Genomic DNA, 15,651 nt, shown 5'->3' on the forward strand with positions numbered 1-15,651 from the left:
GATTGTGAACTTGGGCAAGTGACTTAGGGTAAAAACCTTCAAGTGACTTGGCTTTCAATGAGACGTAGGCTCCTACATGTCAAGGAGACTTAAGAGTCTCGAGTTCTGAAATATTTAACGGAGTGCCTACGTTCCAGATCCATACAGTGAGGATAATAGCACTTTCCTACTTCCCAGGAGCTGCTGAGAGGAGAACACTGATTGTTCAGATGTAACAATAAAGGAGACCCTGTAAGTACATCTCGTATCTGGATCCAATGACAGTCATGTTAATCCCATTACCTCTTTGGCCACAGTGTGCCAGTGCTGATGACTTTCACACACATCCATCCGTTCCTTGTGGAAGAATCTGCACTTCTCTGGAACCAGCAGGACATCACTTACAAACTCACCCACTGGAAAACAAGATGTTTCTATCAAACAACGGTTCTTGTCCCGTCAGATACATGTTTGACCTTCAAACTCTAGAGATGACTAGCACTAAAATCTTCAACAGTGAACTTCATTATTGACCCCATTAAGAATCTATGTTGCTATACAAATCTTAATGACCCAGTTCAGACTAACAGCTAAGAGACCTGCTCTAATACAAAGCTTCTAGTTCTATTCTTGGCACTCAGAACAAAAAGTAGGAGAAGCTGAACAATGAAATACGCGAGCCAAAACCTGCAGGTTACGCTGAATGCACGTTTATAAAGCATGTCAATGAACAGCTGCTCATGGAATCTGCGGAGTAGACTGAACAAGTTTCTCACAAAGAAAGGATTGCATATATTTAAACCATTTTAATCAACCAATTCCTAAACTGGCTAGTGTCACATGGAAGAAGCTATTCCTGGTTGCCAAAAGCTTCAGAAGCCTGGCTATTTGCAGCCAGGAGCATTTTCCATGATTACAGGGTTCCCTAGCCATTTTCTGCTTATGCCAGAGGAGATGACAGCGAACTCACTGCACTGTGTCAGCTCTGTTGAGGCAGTTTCAGAGTTTAGATTAAAATCTATGTGCTCGGTACCAAGCATTTGAAACTAGGTTCAGGGCAACTCAGCCACAGCTATAACGATTTTCCGATTTGGATATTCCAGCCAAAATGCTAAGAGCAGGAAAATAAAAGCCGTGAAGTCCACACAACCCGGTAAAGCTCAGGGCAAACTGATTATGTTGTGTTCTGATGTACACCTAACCACCAACTCTGTATTGGTGTTTTTGGCAAAAACCTTAGCTACAGACTTCCAACTTGGAACAGTTTGCCCTGTGGTATTTTTTGTAACTTCTGCATTAGCAAGGATTATAGAAAGTTAAACCTAAACCACCACTACAGTTTGAGTTAATCATCATATGCCAGACTAGATCCAGCATAACCACTTCCTAGATCATTAGGCAGAATGTTCACCTTGGCAGACCTTATGACTGGGAAGGTTTAACATTCTAGGCTCCAGGTGAGATTCTAGTCAAACAAATTTAGATGCATCTTCCAGTAATTTTACCCAAACATGCCCAAATCTCCTAGTCTGCTTAGAAAAAAAACCCTTAAAACCCAGGTGTTTGGGAGCAAACCCATGAGAAATAAAATGAACACCCACACATGAGACTTACAGTCTAACAAAAATGGCTGCATTAGCTCATGTCGGACATTTACATGATGGTCAAAAACTTAACAGTATGCTCTGATTAGTTTAAAAACTGAACTCAAGTCCACCAGTTCCAAGGGGAAGAGTCTTTCAACTTGATCTAGACAGTTGAAATATTTAGCCAAGTAACCTTGAACGTGTCCTTTGCAAAAGGAATCTCGATGGCTGGGTATGCACAAATTTGCAGCAATCCCATACCACTCATCAGCACCAACTTTCTAATGGGGGTAGTGGGGTATTTCCTCCTGATTTTGCCCCAGGCCTCACCCCCACTCCACCCCTTACAAGGCCCCACCCCTGCCCTGGCCCTTTCCACCTCTGCTCCCCATTCCTCCTGCATACCACAAAAGAGCTCATCACAGAGGGTGGGAGCTAAGCACCCACCATTTTTTCCCTGTAGGTGCTCCAGGGGAGTACCCATGGAGTCAGTACCTATGCTACCTCATGATACCAACAACTTCAGAACCCTAAGAAACATTTCTTCTGCACAGGGATGTGTGCAAGTCAAAACACTCAATCTGAAAACAGGTGCCAAGTAATGAAGGCCACATCCATTCTTCAGTTTCTCAAACAACTAGAGAGTTGCTGGTCTCCATCTCCTGCCAGTTCTCCCCTCTACTGAAGGATGGGCACAGTTTAAGAACAGAACATATCCAGTCTACATTATGGAATATTTGCCCCAGTGCTTGTAAATCTCTCCTCTTTCATGGTACATCTCCACTAGATTAAGTCCTGCAGCATGACCATGGATAGCCTGGGTCAGCTGGCTTAGGCTCACGGGGCTCAGGCTGCAGGGTTAAAAATTGCTGGGCAGACATTAGGGCCTGAGCTGGAGTCCAGGCTCCGAGATCCTCTCCCCTCATGGGGTTCCAGAGACCAGGCTCCAGCCTGAGCTCAAATATCTACACAGCAATTCTAGATAAAGAGGAACCATTTGAAACCGCTAGATATAAATAGCCTAAAAAAAATAAAGATGTCTTGCCAAGACCAAAGCAGGGAATATGAACACACCTGAGTGTTTGAGTCTCCAAGGAAACAAAATATTAAAAGCTTCACAGAAATAGTATCAGAATATAAGCGCCCAGCATTTGTGATACTCTAATACAATAGCCTTTGGGTTTATGCCCATGGCAGAGACAAGGGAGGGGAGGGGGATTTCTTTTCCATGCCAGGCACTATTATCACAACACAGGAGTCATCCAGTTGTTGATCTGGTGAAAAGCGTGTAGAATTTCATCTTATAAAAAATAATTTTTAGAGAAACCTCAACACAAAAGTAGGGATCTGATGCGAAAGGTCAGTTTAGAAGGCTGGTTTCCTCTCTGAGCAAATCAGGTCAGTGACCTCTGATCCCTAAGGGAAAAAATGTTTGAACAAGTTACTTCCCTCATTAGAGGCCTGCTCCACATTAAGTACTTACCCAGACACTTGTAGGGCACAACAATGTGGGTGTGGCCCTTGCACTGCTTCTTGCCTTTCTTACACCAGTTGTCAATGCTGACTGGTTGGTTGGCTTCTACCACATTTGTAATCTGAAGCTCTGGATAGATCTGTTCAAAAAACCCATATGCTAAAAACAGACCAAGATACATACATGCTAAAACACTGGCAAAAACACAAAGGGGCATAATAAAAGGACTCTTTATAAGGAATCCGGGGGGGAGAAGAGACATGAAGCAAACTGGTTCTCTAAGCTAAAACAAGCTCACTCAGTTTAATTGGGTTAAGGAAACCAAAGGTGTAGAACGTATTAATATGACTGCTATGTCTTGTTGAAGTTCTCCACAAGTCTAGACACTTAGCTTATATATTTAGTTAGTGCTATGTAAATGAGATGCAGTACTAGTTGTATCAGGTTTGTTAAATAGTCATGAAAGTTTGCCAGCCCAGCCACAGTCTGTTCTACTCCCTGCATCATGCTTCCCAAAAGAAATAAAGTAAAATTTAAAAAAATTATGAGTTATTTGCTGGTCACTTAATCTCAGATGAAGTGGATAAATAGATTTTGCAAGGCTGAGTTTCTAGAGCATACTGGAGAGGGAATGGGAGTCTGTAAAAAAGAATAAAAAGCTTTCAAACACTAACAACGTTTTCATAAAGACTTTTCCTGATATTTAGCAGCTTTGTGTCAGCTTGAATGTAATGCCAAGGATAACAAGACTGAACTTCAAATATTTAGAGTCGATATGAAACGCTGTCTTGGAATCGTGAGAGTGGTGACACTATTTTGCACATATTATTCCAATTCAAGTGTACATATTGTTTTTTGGTCATAAAGCTTAAGGCAAGAATGGTCAAAGGAGCCCAGTGGAATTAGGCACCCAAGTCCCATTGAATTTTAATGAGACTTAACTACCTAGCTCACTTCAGCTCCTTTGGAAATCCCAGCCGGGAGGGATAGCTCAGTGGTTTGAGCATTGGCCTGCTAAACCCAGGGTTGTGAGTTCAATCCTTGAGGGAGCCATTCGGGGATCTGGGGCAAAAATTGGGGATCGGTCCTGCTTTGAGGAGAGGGTTGGACTAGATGACCTGCTGAGGTCCCTTCCAGCCCTGATATTCTATGATTCGAACACGTGGCTAATACCCGGATAGTCTCTGAGGAAAGGATCTCAGAATTTTTTTTTGGTCTTCAACTATACACTGAAGTTCAAATTATGGAAACAGAGTGCCATGCAGTGGTACAATAAGTCTTCTGTTTGAGCTTTCACCCAGCAAACATACTAGGTGGGGAATTCAAGTGACTGTTTACCAGAAGAAATGTGTAATCTGGAAAGCAGTTAAAGCTCCGCTCCAGAGCGGACTCTCCTCACCTCCTCACAGTATTGTAGGATTTCTTCCTTTCTTCCAAAGCAGCTCTTGGTCCCAGAAGTATCAGGCTCCCATTTCCCAGTCTGGATATTCACATGCATATTTAGCTTCCCACAGAACATTGCAATCTGAGGCTCAGCCACAGCAAACCCTGTTCCAGCATTTGCTGCAAGTGCCTGTGAAGAGAGAGATGAAGATACATTTATTCATATGAAGCAGTCAGTTTCATGTGCTTCAGAGAACTAGAATTGTTTTAGTCATCTTTAAAAGGGGTAAAAGTTTTCTTCTCTAAAGCCTAGCCACCCTTCCTCTATCATTTCACAGCATTAGATAGTTTACTAAAGACCAGTACAGTACAAGTCATTTGTAGATTCCAGAACAAACTTTGGGGCACAGGACTTCTGGGGAGATTCAGGAGCTCACCTCCAAACACCAACACATAGGAAAAGTGACATTAACAGTTAACATGGGAAAGTCCTCAGCTAGAAGTACCCAACAAGAGTCCTTGAAACCCACCCAACAGCAACACCATTCCTGTGTATCCCAACAGAAAGACCACCCACTGGCTCAGGCCTGCTCTGAGTTTTAAACAATGTTTCTCAAGATGGATGTTGCTGAGAAATGGAATGGGCGTTGGGGGTGGGGGGAGGGGGGAGGAGTTGAGACTCTGAATCAGTGTTTTTTTTGAAGCTGAAGAGAGTCAGCCCCCATAAGTACATGGTACAAGAGCCAAGTAGCTGCTAAATTGAACTCTGCAAAGCCTGCCATCCCCGCCCTCCTTTAGTGCATTCCTATGGATATTTGTATTGGCACAACCTTGATGCCAATTGTCCACTCCATCCACCACCAATTGAGATTGGAGTCATACGATACGAAACTTGCAGCACATATCAGTACAAACCCATCTTCTGGGCACACAGCAAGTGTATCAATGAAATGAAAGCTCAGGCTGCTGCTTCTGAAATCTTGCTCGCTGCCCAAGAGGAGGGGATTAGGCAGACTCATCATGCAACTGAGTTTTGATCAGGCCAGAGTTATACTGGAAATTCAACATCCTGCGTATTTTTTTAATAGTCCTTGTAAAGCGATGAAGCTAAAGCAGGTGGACCACAAAATCCACTCCCAATTCTCAAGCAATTCAAGCATTGAACATGGAGATTTGTAAGCGTTTCAGTCAAGGGGACTAGCAGCAATTAGAGAAGAAGCATTATTGCCTCAGGGCTCCTTTTCCGTAGCCGACACTGTGGCTTTAGGCCACTAACCTTCCCTGCATGTTTAACCTTCCAAGCATACACATACACACTGTACTGTTCACATTCCATTGCCTGCAGGTTCCCATTAACCTGTGTCAACAAGAGTAAATTTAAAGCAGGCAATTGAACGATCAAGTGAAGAATTCAACTGGACGATGCTGCAGGCACCCACCAATTGCTATATATGAAATTGGAGAAACTAGCCTGCATGACTAGTCTCCCTCACACACACCGCCCTTCTGAATCACTACCAGAGAAGATATTGCAACACACCTTGAGGCAAGAATTGTATAGCACCAAGCATACTGTTGGCATTTAGGAGATAAGGTCAACTCAATATTTACACATTTCTTGAGAGTTCGGCTGCTCTCAAGTAGACAGATAAGGGACTGGCTGCTATTTACTCAAATCGCTTAGCCCACTGGGGTATATCTTCACTGCACAGTTAACCCAGACTTTTTTTTCCCCCCAACTAACCACAACCCCACATCCATGCAAATAACCCTGACTTGGTTTGGAGGTGCTTTAAGCCCACACTAGCTTATACAGCTGGGATACAGGTTAAAACTGGGGCTCTGATTTAACTGTCTGGAACCTGACCACTTACCAGCTAGGATGCAAGCCAGAGAAAGAAAACATTAGAGTGCTGATAGTCCTATGTTCTTCCTATAATCCCCCCAGAGGACAGTCAAATTATTCCACAACTGATAGGGAAAGAACCCTGGAGCGTCTCCAGGCACGTCTACACTGTAAACTATTGCCAACACAAGGTACATTACTATAAAAAACTGCCACAGGTACCATATTGCTTGTGCATGTGCATACGTCGCTCCTTGCGTCAGCGCTGTGTGTATTCAGTAGGAGTGAATCTTTTGATGGACAGTGCAGTGCACCCTGGGTACCATGCAACTCCCCACCATCCAATGCATAGTCTTTTGGGAAGTTCTGGCAATGCATGATGGGGAAGAAATGACTCATGCAGGCGTGACTGAGACTGCAGGGTCAAGTTCCCATCATGCCATTTTCTCCAGCCCATAACACCATCTCTAACCCATAATTTTCCACACATTTTCAAAATCCCACAAACCCACTCAGAACCCGTCACTGTCCCCCATCTCTGACAGAAGCAGGGAGCCTGCAGAGCTCTGCACCATTGTCATGAGTGTGGCATGTCTGACCCTCCGGTACTCGCAGATGCACAAGAAAAGCTGCAAGGAACATGGTTTCCTGGAGGTCAGATTGCTGTGGGACATAGCAAGGAACAGTTCAGGATTGTTGGTGGCGTTCATGGAGCAGCTGCAACGGTGGAGCACCGCTTCTGGGTGGGAGAAGCCAGCAGTGAGTGGTGGGAGTTGCACTGTAATGGAGGCTTGAGATGATGAGCAGTGGCTGCCAAACTTTCGGGTGTGCCAGGCCACATCCCTTGATCTGTATGCTGAGCTCATCCCAGTGCTCCAGCACATGGACATCAGAATAAGAGCTGCACTGACAGCAGAGAGACGATCGCATTGTGGAAACTTGCAACACTATTGCTACCGGCCAGACAGAAGTCATTTTGGAGTTGAAAAATCCACTGTGGTGCGCTACTGTCATGCAAGTGTGCAGGGCCATTCATCAGTGCCTGCTCTGCAGGACTGTCTCAGCAATGGGCAAGGTGTTAGGAATGGATTTGCAGCAATGGGTTCCCAAACGGCAGCGGGGAGAGACTGTTGGCATGCACATCCCTATTTTGACACCACGCCACTTTACCAGAGTACATCAACAGAAAAGGCTATTTTAGTATGGTTATTCAAGCAATTGGGGGGGGGGGGGATCACTGGGGATGCTTCAGCATCAATGTTGGCTGGTCAGGGAAGGTGGGTGACGCTCACAACTTTAAAAGCATAGGACTGTTCATAAAGCTACAAACAAATATTCTGACTGGCAGATTACCACTGGCGATGTTGAAATGCCAGGAGTGATCCTGGGGGAGCCAGCCTACCTCTTGCTCATAAGCAGTACTGTACACCATTCACCTCAACAGCAGCAAGGAAAGATTTAGCTACCGGTTCAGCAGGTGCAGAAGGACAGTTGAATGTGCTTTTGGTAGACTGAAGGGGCACTGCTGTTTACTCACAAGACTGGATCTCAGTGAAAAAATATCACAATGGCTATAGCTGCCTGCTGTGCCCTGCACAGTATCTGTGATGCACGGGGGGAGAAAAGTCAATGGGATAGAGAAGGAGGTGGAGGAGCAGCTGTCTGCTGAGTTGTAACCATCAGATACAAGTGCTATCAGAAGAGCTCAGTGTGGAGCTACACAGCTCAGAAGCTTTGAAAGAGCACTTTATCAGCGAGCCACAGTAATGCCTTGTGGTATGCTGTGCTCCTGCAATTTGGGGGCCTGATAAAAATTGTGTGGTGCTTGGTGAACATCTATGAATGTAACACTAACAAGGCACCTATTAATTTTGTTGTGCCTGCCACACATTTATGTTCATTACACTGTGTCACTGATCTTACGAGTTTATCAAAGCGTATAATCAAGCAAGCGGGTGCTTTCAATATCACTAACCATGCTGCAGCACTGGATCAACTGTTGGCCTCCCTGGCCTTCTGGTATGTCTGCCACAGTTCCTTTACTTTCACACGGCACTGCAGCTGATCCCTGTTGTACCCCCTCTCCTGCATCCCCCTTGCCATCTGCTCATAGATGACCATGTTTCTACAGCTGGTCTATAGTTGGACTTGCACAGCCTCTTCTCCTCACAGGCCCAGGAGATCTAATATCTGTGTACTCCAAGCCAGAGCGTGCCTGGATTGTGTAGCTAGGATGATTGGCTGGGCAGTTGTGCACAACAATAGAGAGCTACTAGGCGTGCTCCCCAAGCTGGACAATCAGAAAAAGGCATTAAAAGACTTTGCAAGGCTTTAAGAAGGAGGGAGCCTTCTGGTCCCCATTACCCCCAGGCAGCAGAGTTCCTAATCGCAACCAGAGCAGTCAGTGTCAAGCATTGTGGGACAACTGCTGGAGGACTGTTAGGGTCAACATAGTTAATAGCTTCCACATTCACGCTGTGTCAACTTCAAGAGATCAATCATGGCTCAACACTCTTGGGAAGGTGGTGGTGTTGTGTCAGCATAATGGAGAGCTTACATCAGTGAATACAAGTTTAAGTGTAGACACATGCACAGCTAGGTCAATGCAAGGCAGCTTATTCAACCTAACTTTGTAGTGTAGACCTATGGGATATACCCCCAAACAGACAGGTGAATGCAGAAACACTGAAGACACAGTAACTGAGGTAGGCCTTTGCAGTGGGGCTGCTCGCACCTGAGCTAGGCTAAATTGGGTGCCAATCACTCAGATTAATTTAGCAGCATAGCACAGACAAGGGTCTGGGGGACTCACGTCTGTGGACTCCATGTTTCCAAGTCCGTGCTTCAGCAACTACACAACAGGCTAACATGGAAGCCAAGTTTTGGCTAAGATCTTTTCAGAAGACCAGATGACTGGCGATGGGAGGGAAGACCGCACCAGGTTCCACTCCATACAAACCCTGTTAATATCCATATTCCAGGAACAGAACACTGCTAACACAAAAACATTTCAGATCTTGCTATAGCTCAACATTAGCCCTGTTCAACAATCTCTAAAAACTGTTTTAATTTACATACTGGCAACAGATAAGCATCCATTCTATCAACAAATCAAGCTGGCACAAATGAACTGCTATTCAGAGCAGATCTTATTTTCCATCTCACAAGAGAGACCACACATCCAAAATTTAACTAAATATGTAGAAGGGAAAGAGCTCAAAATTATAGCTTAGCCACTGTCTCAAAAGAAAGGAGAAGGTTTAAATGACTTGGTTGTGTTTCTTTCATGGAAGGCAGAGATGGAGCAAGGCCCCAAGAATGACCCCTCCCGGGACCATCCTGTACACTTAGGGTATGTCTACACTGCAATAAAACACTCACAGCTGGCCTGTGTCAGGCAACTCAGGCTCTCTGGGATCAGGCTGTGGGCTATAAAACTGTAGGGTAGATGTCTGTGCCTGTTAGTTACCTTATGGGCCTGTGCTGTGGCAGATGGCAAATAAGATCTGCTCTATATAATTCATTGGTTTGTTCCAGCTTCTTTTGTTGCCAGAACAGATGCTTGTCAGTTTCCTGAGACTGGATGTCTAAATTGCAATTTTAAAACCCCAAAGCCCAAGCCCTGTATGCTTGAGTCAGCTGACATGGTCAGCCATAGGTGTTTTATTGCAGCGTTGATACCCTTAGAGGTGTAAGGGAAGGCAGTAGTTGAGAAGCTTCAATTGCTATTCTATTCTGGGGTCACAATTCCAGAGCACTAAGTAACCACCCTAGAAAATGCAACCTCCTCCAGAGGGACAGGGGCCTAGCAATACCTGCCAAGCACTCCACAGGGCAGTTACACCGACTGGTTGACAGGGCCAGTAGCCGGGGCGGATTAGCCAATTGGGGCCCCCAGAAAAATGGGTGCTTCACCCCCAGCACACAAGCACTAGGTGGGGTGGGGCACACAGCAGCACCTGGACCCTGGCTGTGACCTTGGACTGGGGGAGCTGTCTGGCTCCCTGCCACAGCCTCAGGGCTGGAGGAGCTCTCACTCCCCACTGCAGCCCTGGGGGACTGAGCTTCTCTGGTCTTGAAAGCTCAGTGGTGGTGGTGGTGGGGGGAGGGGGCGCGCAGAGCCTCACAAAACTTGGCTCCGCCTCTGGCCAGTAGCATATATGCTATTAGGTACTGAACAGCAGATTTTTCCTCACATCCCAATGGGGAGTAGGTAGGTAAGAACCACAAGCCTAGGAGTTATGACTTCGCCAAATGACACATAGTCAGGACAGAAGTTGGCCCAGGAAAGTCAGCCTTCTCAGGGAGCAAAGCTCCAGTCTAGCTCGCTTATCAGGTTACTGCTAAATGATGCACAAGAGCTCTGCTTTTCTACTGCACTCGTCGCTGCAATGCCTGAGCATCTGTCTTTCCAGGAAAACGCACAGCACTTAGCCTTCAATTGGTTGCACCCAAGATCAACTCCTCTTCCATGTTTCAGAGTGGCAGTCTGTATCAGCAAAAACAACGAGGAGCCCTCGTGGCACCTTAGAGACTAAGGAATTTATTTGGGCATAAGCTTTCATGGGCTAAAACCCACTTCATCAGATGCATGGAGTGGAAAATACAGTAGAGAGGTATAAATACACAGCATATGAAAAGATGGGAGTTGCCTTACCAAGTGGGGGGGGGGGTCAGTGCTAACGAGCCAATTAAATTAAGGTGGAAGTGAGCTATTCTCAACAGTTGACAAGAAGGGAGAGGAAAAAATCCAGTTGTAGTGCTAATGAGTTCAGTGTAATCTAGGTTATCCCAGAAGGGACCCCCACTGTGGGTACCAGAGTGGATGTTTCATCTGATCATATGGAGCATTTGAACACAATGGCCAAAACACCATACATCACTCAAAAAACGGAATATCAGAGTGCTGAGTCCAAAGACCAGCATGGGAATTTCTGCTACTACTAAGCAAACTCTGGAAAGTCCTGGCCTTCCTTACTGTGGTAGGATCCTCTTCCATTTAAACCAGGGCACTTCTACACTTTGATTTAGCCTTTCCTCTGGGCTCCTTTATTGTACAAAATACATGATCAGACAAAACAAAGCCATGAACTGATCCTCCCTCCCATCTACCTCACAGCCTCTGTTTTAGAGAGGTGACGGCTGGCATTTTCAAGACAAGCATAAAGGGACTTAGGTACCCAAATCCCATTGAACTGACAAAAACCACAGCTGTAATGACTTACTACATCCCAACTACATATCCAGGAAAACACTCAGGAACACCAAGACGAACAAACGATCGCAAAAGGAGGGAATGGCTTATTATCCTATGGGAATACACCAATTAGGTTCCCCTGCTGACAAGACCATTGTTGACCAGTGGAGGAATTCAATAATGAGATATAAAGTGAAGAGAGTGTCCCTTATCCATATAAAGAGAGAAGTTTGATACAAGCTCTAAGCTTCTTTTGGGCTGAAAAGGGAGATGTGGCAGAAGTCCAAGGCAGCTGTATGACTGTTCCTATACCTCTCTCTTCTCCCACTCTCTAGCACTACTGTTGCTATGCATTTGTATGAACCGAGAGGCTTGGATACAGAATTCTGTAAGTGTGAATCCCCTATCTGCTCATGGGGCTAGCCTGTCAGACCCCATCAGTTCCACAGTGGCGTACTGTAGGATAAACCAATTAGCAGGGGAAAATACTATTTAGTCAACTTACGACATGACTGGTTCCTCTCGCACACAGTTCTGGCAAAGTACAAAAACCTAAAATAAAACCAGCAAATCTACTCCATGCCCCTGACGTATCATGTTTACCACAAGCAACCAATGATTTATTGGACCCCACTTACAGTTAAGACTCACAGCTTATGTCTGAGACACCATACTATGCAACAAGATGCACTGCCTTCTGGTTTATAAGCGCATGACACGACCCCACCTGCTCCCATCCTGGCTCGAATGCTTTCTTTAGTGCACAAGACTTACTGTGTTGCAGGAACTGAAATTTATGTTTGGCTTTCCATAGGTGCCTAATTAAAGCTCGTTATTTGGTGACCATGCTAGCCAATGGATCCAACAATTCACAAAAAGATGAACAATAGCATATATAGCCAACAGAAATTAGAGATGGGGTGTGACTGGAATTTTAACCATAGTGCTAACACCATAGCACCAGAATAGAATGTAGTATTTAAGTTGTGCATGGACTAGATACATTTGACGGAACTGGAAGTCACATGGATCAGTACCAGGATACTGTATTTGAAAGAGGTTTCCTCAGAACAAGTATAGCAAATGCGAGTAGGCACCTGTATGTGAGGGGATGCCCTGATACCACCTTGATAGGCAGAAAGATGTAGGAGACTATATCCATCCACACTAATTTCTGTATGCAAATACACCTTGTTCAAATACAGATATCTACAAATCAAGACCACCCTGTCTTCGAACCCTGATGCTATGCATTTATATTTGCTATCTTTCCAGATTACCACCTTGGTACTATGGCAAAGATCTTTCCTCCTCAGATTGTTTAAATAGCTTGCTTATCAGTGGAGTGCTGTTACCATAGTTACTTGGAATATTTAAACCTTAATTCACAGCCAAATACACTAGTCACTTGCTCAAGATGCTGATTGCATCACTTTTAACTACATGGAAGGTTTTCATGGATTGCACAGTTGCTCCAACAAGTTAATGAACTTGTATGGTACACAAGAAGTTGTCTTCAACAGTCTTCAATCCCAGGCAGAATCTCTGTGGATAAGATTTAGAGATGAGAGTCAACCAACCAACCACCCTCCACTCCCAGCAATCACAGAAGTTTAACTAATTTTCACATTTGTATCTTGTCCTACTTCTGAGAGAACACAGTATGTACTGAAGTAGAGGCCACACATTTGAAAGCACTCTGTTGACAAAACTGAGCAAAAATAAAAAAAAAAACCCAAACACACACACAAAAGAACCATCTCCATACTGTTATTTGGCCTCAGGTAGTTTTATAACAATCCACTAGAGCCTGCCAGCACTGAGCTCTCCATTTCATGGAAAGTTTTGAAGATAGTCTGAAGGGAGTTCAACTAGGTTATAAGGCCAGGTAGCTTCTGTAGCCCATAGGATTATTTTGTTAGCTATTATATCCTACTAATCCAGCCAGCTATATCAAATCATGTTTCTCTTTCTGAATTAATCCATTTCATACAAGATTCTTATATTTTATCAGTATTAATTCCTATAAAATTAGGATGTGTTGAAGCATAGGATACATATGTGCTTCCTAATAATTATACATAGAGTAAGTTTTGCTGAAATGCAAGAAGCCTACTGGCCTGTATCCAGTAAGATCCGCTGAATAGCTAAACGTATAATCAGTTAAGAGTAAACCAGCATAAAAGCTGGCAACCTTTGGCACAGATAGGAATGGTCCCTGAACTTTGGGCAACCAAAGGGAGGAACTACACACAACACTGAATAGGGTTATCTGGCGTCTGCAACCGGTTTGGGTGTAGTAAGTTGGGCCTGAATTCCACAGCATCAGAATCCGATAAAATACCTTGTAAAGATATCTGAGGGAGCTTTAGAGTTTTTTTTTTGTTCTCCTATTTTCTGTCATGCTATCAGCTCAGCTTGTGTAGTATAGTACAACTACTCACCATTCCTAGCTATTGGGGAAGCAAGAACCATCGTGTTATCGGGCAAGCCAGGAGTAAGGCTGGTCCTTCACCTCTTATTACCAGGTCCTCAAGAAAGGCTGTGAGTATGTCAGGTTAAGGTACTTATAATATGAATGTTACCACCAGGAGTTTTAGAATTTTTACTGTTTTGCAGTCATAAGTTTCATAGCATTTATTTGTCTTTTGTTAATCTCAATGAAGCTTTTATCAATTTGGTATTGTCTTCTGTGTGTTTCTGCCAAGCACCCCAAGAGTCCTCGCCCAATACAGAAAGCTTGAGTTCTCAGACCCTGCAGTCTGAAAATGGACAAGAATCTATAAAATTTAGGTATGCGATCAGTGGTGAGCCATACAACTAACCCATAAAATTCAGGTCAACACTTCCTGGGATCTATTTTAGAAAAAAGAAGAGCTTGTGAGAGGGAGTGAGCTGAGGGGAGTAACTTCTTCCCTAGCCATACGCTTTGGCACTTGTGTAGGAGAATTACCAGTTCCACGTTGCATAGTGGACAGCAAGTTGAAGGCACGCATTTTTCTCATAGGTTTTGTTCTCCTCTGTTAAACAGCAACATCCGTTTTTATTAGTGGTGGTCCCAACTGGGTAGACCTTTTAGGTGCATTTGAGTTGACTCTGGGACAGGGAAGTAGTACAGATATTCAGCTGTGGGACTCCAGCCACAGAGAGGATCATTACAAAGTAGGCGGCCAACCTTCAAAATGAAGAAGCAACCAGGCACACTGGAGATGGGCCAGTCTTGCACATCCATTGTAAAAAAAGCCATTAAATGCTATTCTCCCATTCGGAAGATAGGATAAACATCCATAACAGGATTCTTAACCCCAGGTTATTTGGGGGTGTTTGTGTAGTAGCTATGAAGGCATCCTCAGCTTGCTCTCTAGGTTACTAGATGACTTTGATTTCCCTCCCTCCTCCCCGTTTTGTGTAATTTTGTAACCTAGTTTTAGAAAGGTTTCAAGCGCACTTTCCAAGGTTGTGTTTAATACATAAACTTATTTTTTCCCTCTAAAAAAACATCTCCGGTCAGAGGATTTGGGTTCAATTAGCTAACTAAGTTCCTTGACCTGCCTATGAGTTAAGCTTGGGAAACCGGTAGAGCAATCGTGTATAGGAGTGCCCAACCAACCTCCAGGTGGAATGGTCTTAATTGTTATAGGCATAGAAAAGCTTCTGAGAGTAGAGCCATCTGTTGTTCTTTGGGCCCTTTCCATTTCTGCCAACACTTGTGATGTACTGGCCAGAAATTAACAAGGCATTCACAGTCTCACTCACAGGGACAAGCAATTTAAATACCTATATTGCTTTTTAGTGAAAAACTCATCTTCATTACCGTTGAGCTGCTTTCTGTCATGCTGCTGTACAACGGTCAAACTTGCTTAGGTTCCAGAAACCTGAAGGCCTACTTTCCAACAGCTTCTGTTTTAGCCCTAAAATGGAAGGACCTTGGAATTGTACTTTGGATTCAGAGCGGTATTAGAACTCCCCCTTACCTAGTAAAGCATACATAGATAGGTGGGATGGAGCAGACATCAACTCAGGTGATGCGAGCTCTTCCGAAGGATTGGAGCAAGACCCTTGAACTTGATCTTTTCAAAATAATTGTTGACATTCTCCACGTCATTTCCAAGCCTTATCAATTACTAAATGTGTCAGCAGACGCCACTTCCTCTTCCTCGGCTATACAGTACTGTAGCAAGACTGA

At 44.3% G+C, this 15,651-nt stretch overlaps 1 protein-coding gene across 7 annotated transcripts in view; it reads right to left on the minus strand.

The window, feature by feature from the left end:
* The window catches only part of APLP2 (amyloid beta precursor like protein 2), a 73,472-nt gene that overhangs the window by 23,636 nt on the left and 34,185 nt on the right, over positions 1–15,651 (minus strand). For all 7 annotated transcript variants that reach the window (XM_073321076.1, XM_073321080.1, XM_073321081.2 and 4 more), the window contains exons 2-4: positions 4,439–4,612; positions 3,049–3,178; positions 283–395 (exon numbers count right to left, since the gene is read on the minus strand). In XM_073321076.1, the coding sequence (XP_073177177.1) occupies positions 283–395; positions 3,049–3,178; positions 4,439–4,612 (417 nt within the window). The remainder of the gene's footprint in view (positions 1–282; positions 396–3,048; positions 3,179–4,438; positions 4,613–15,651) is intronic.

Source organism: Lepidochelys kempii, chromosome 22 (assembly GCF_965140285.1).
Source record: "Lepidochelys kempii isolate rLepKem1 chromosome 22, rLepKem1.hap1, whole genome shotgun sequence".
Classification (NCBI taxonomy): domain Eukaryota; kingdom Metazoa; phylum Chordata; order Testudines; family Cheloniidae; genus Lepidochelys; species Lepidochelys kempii.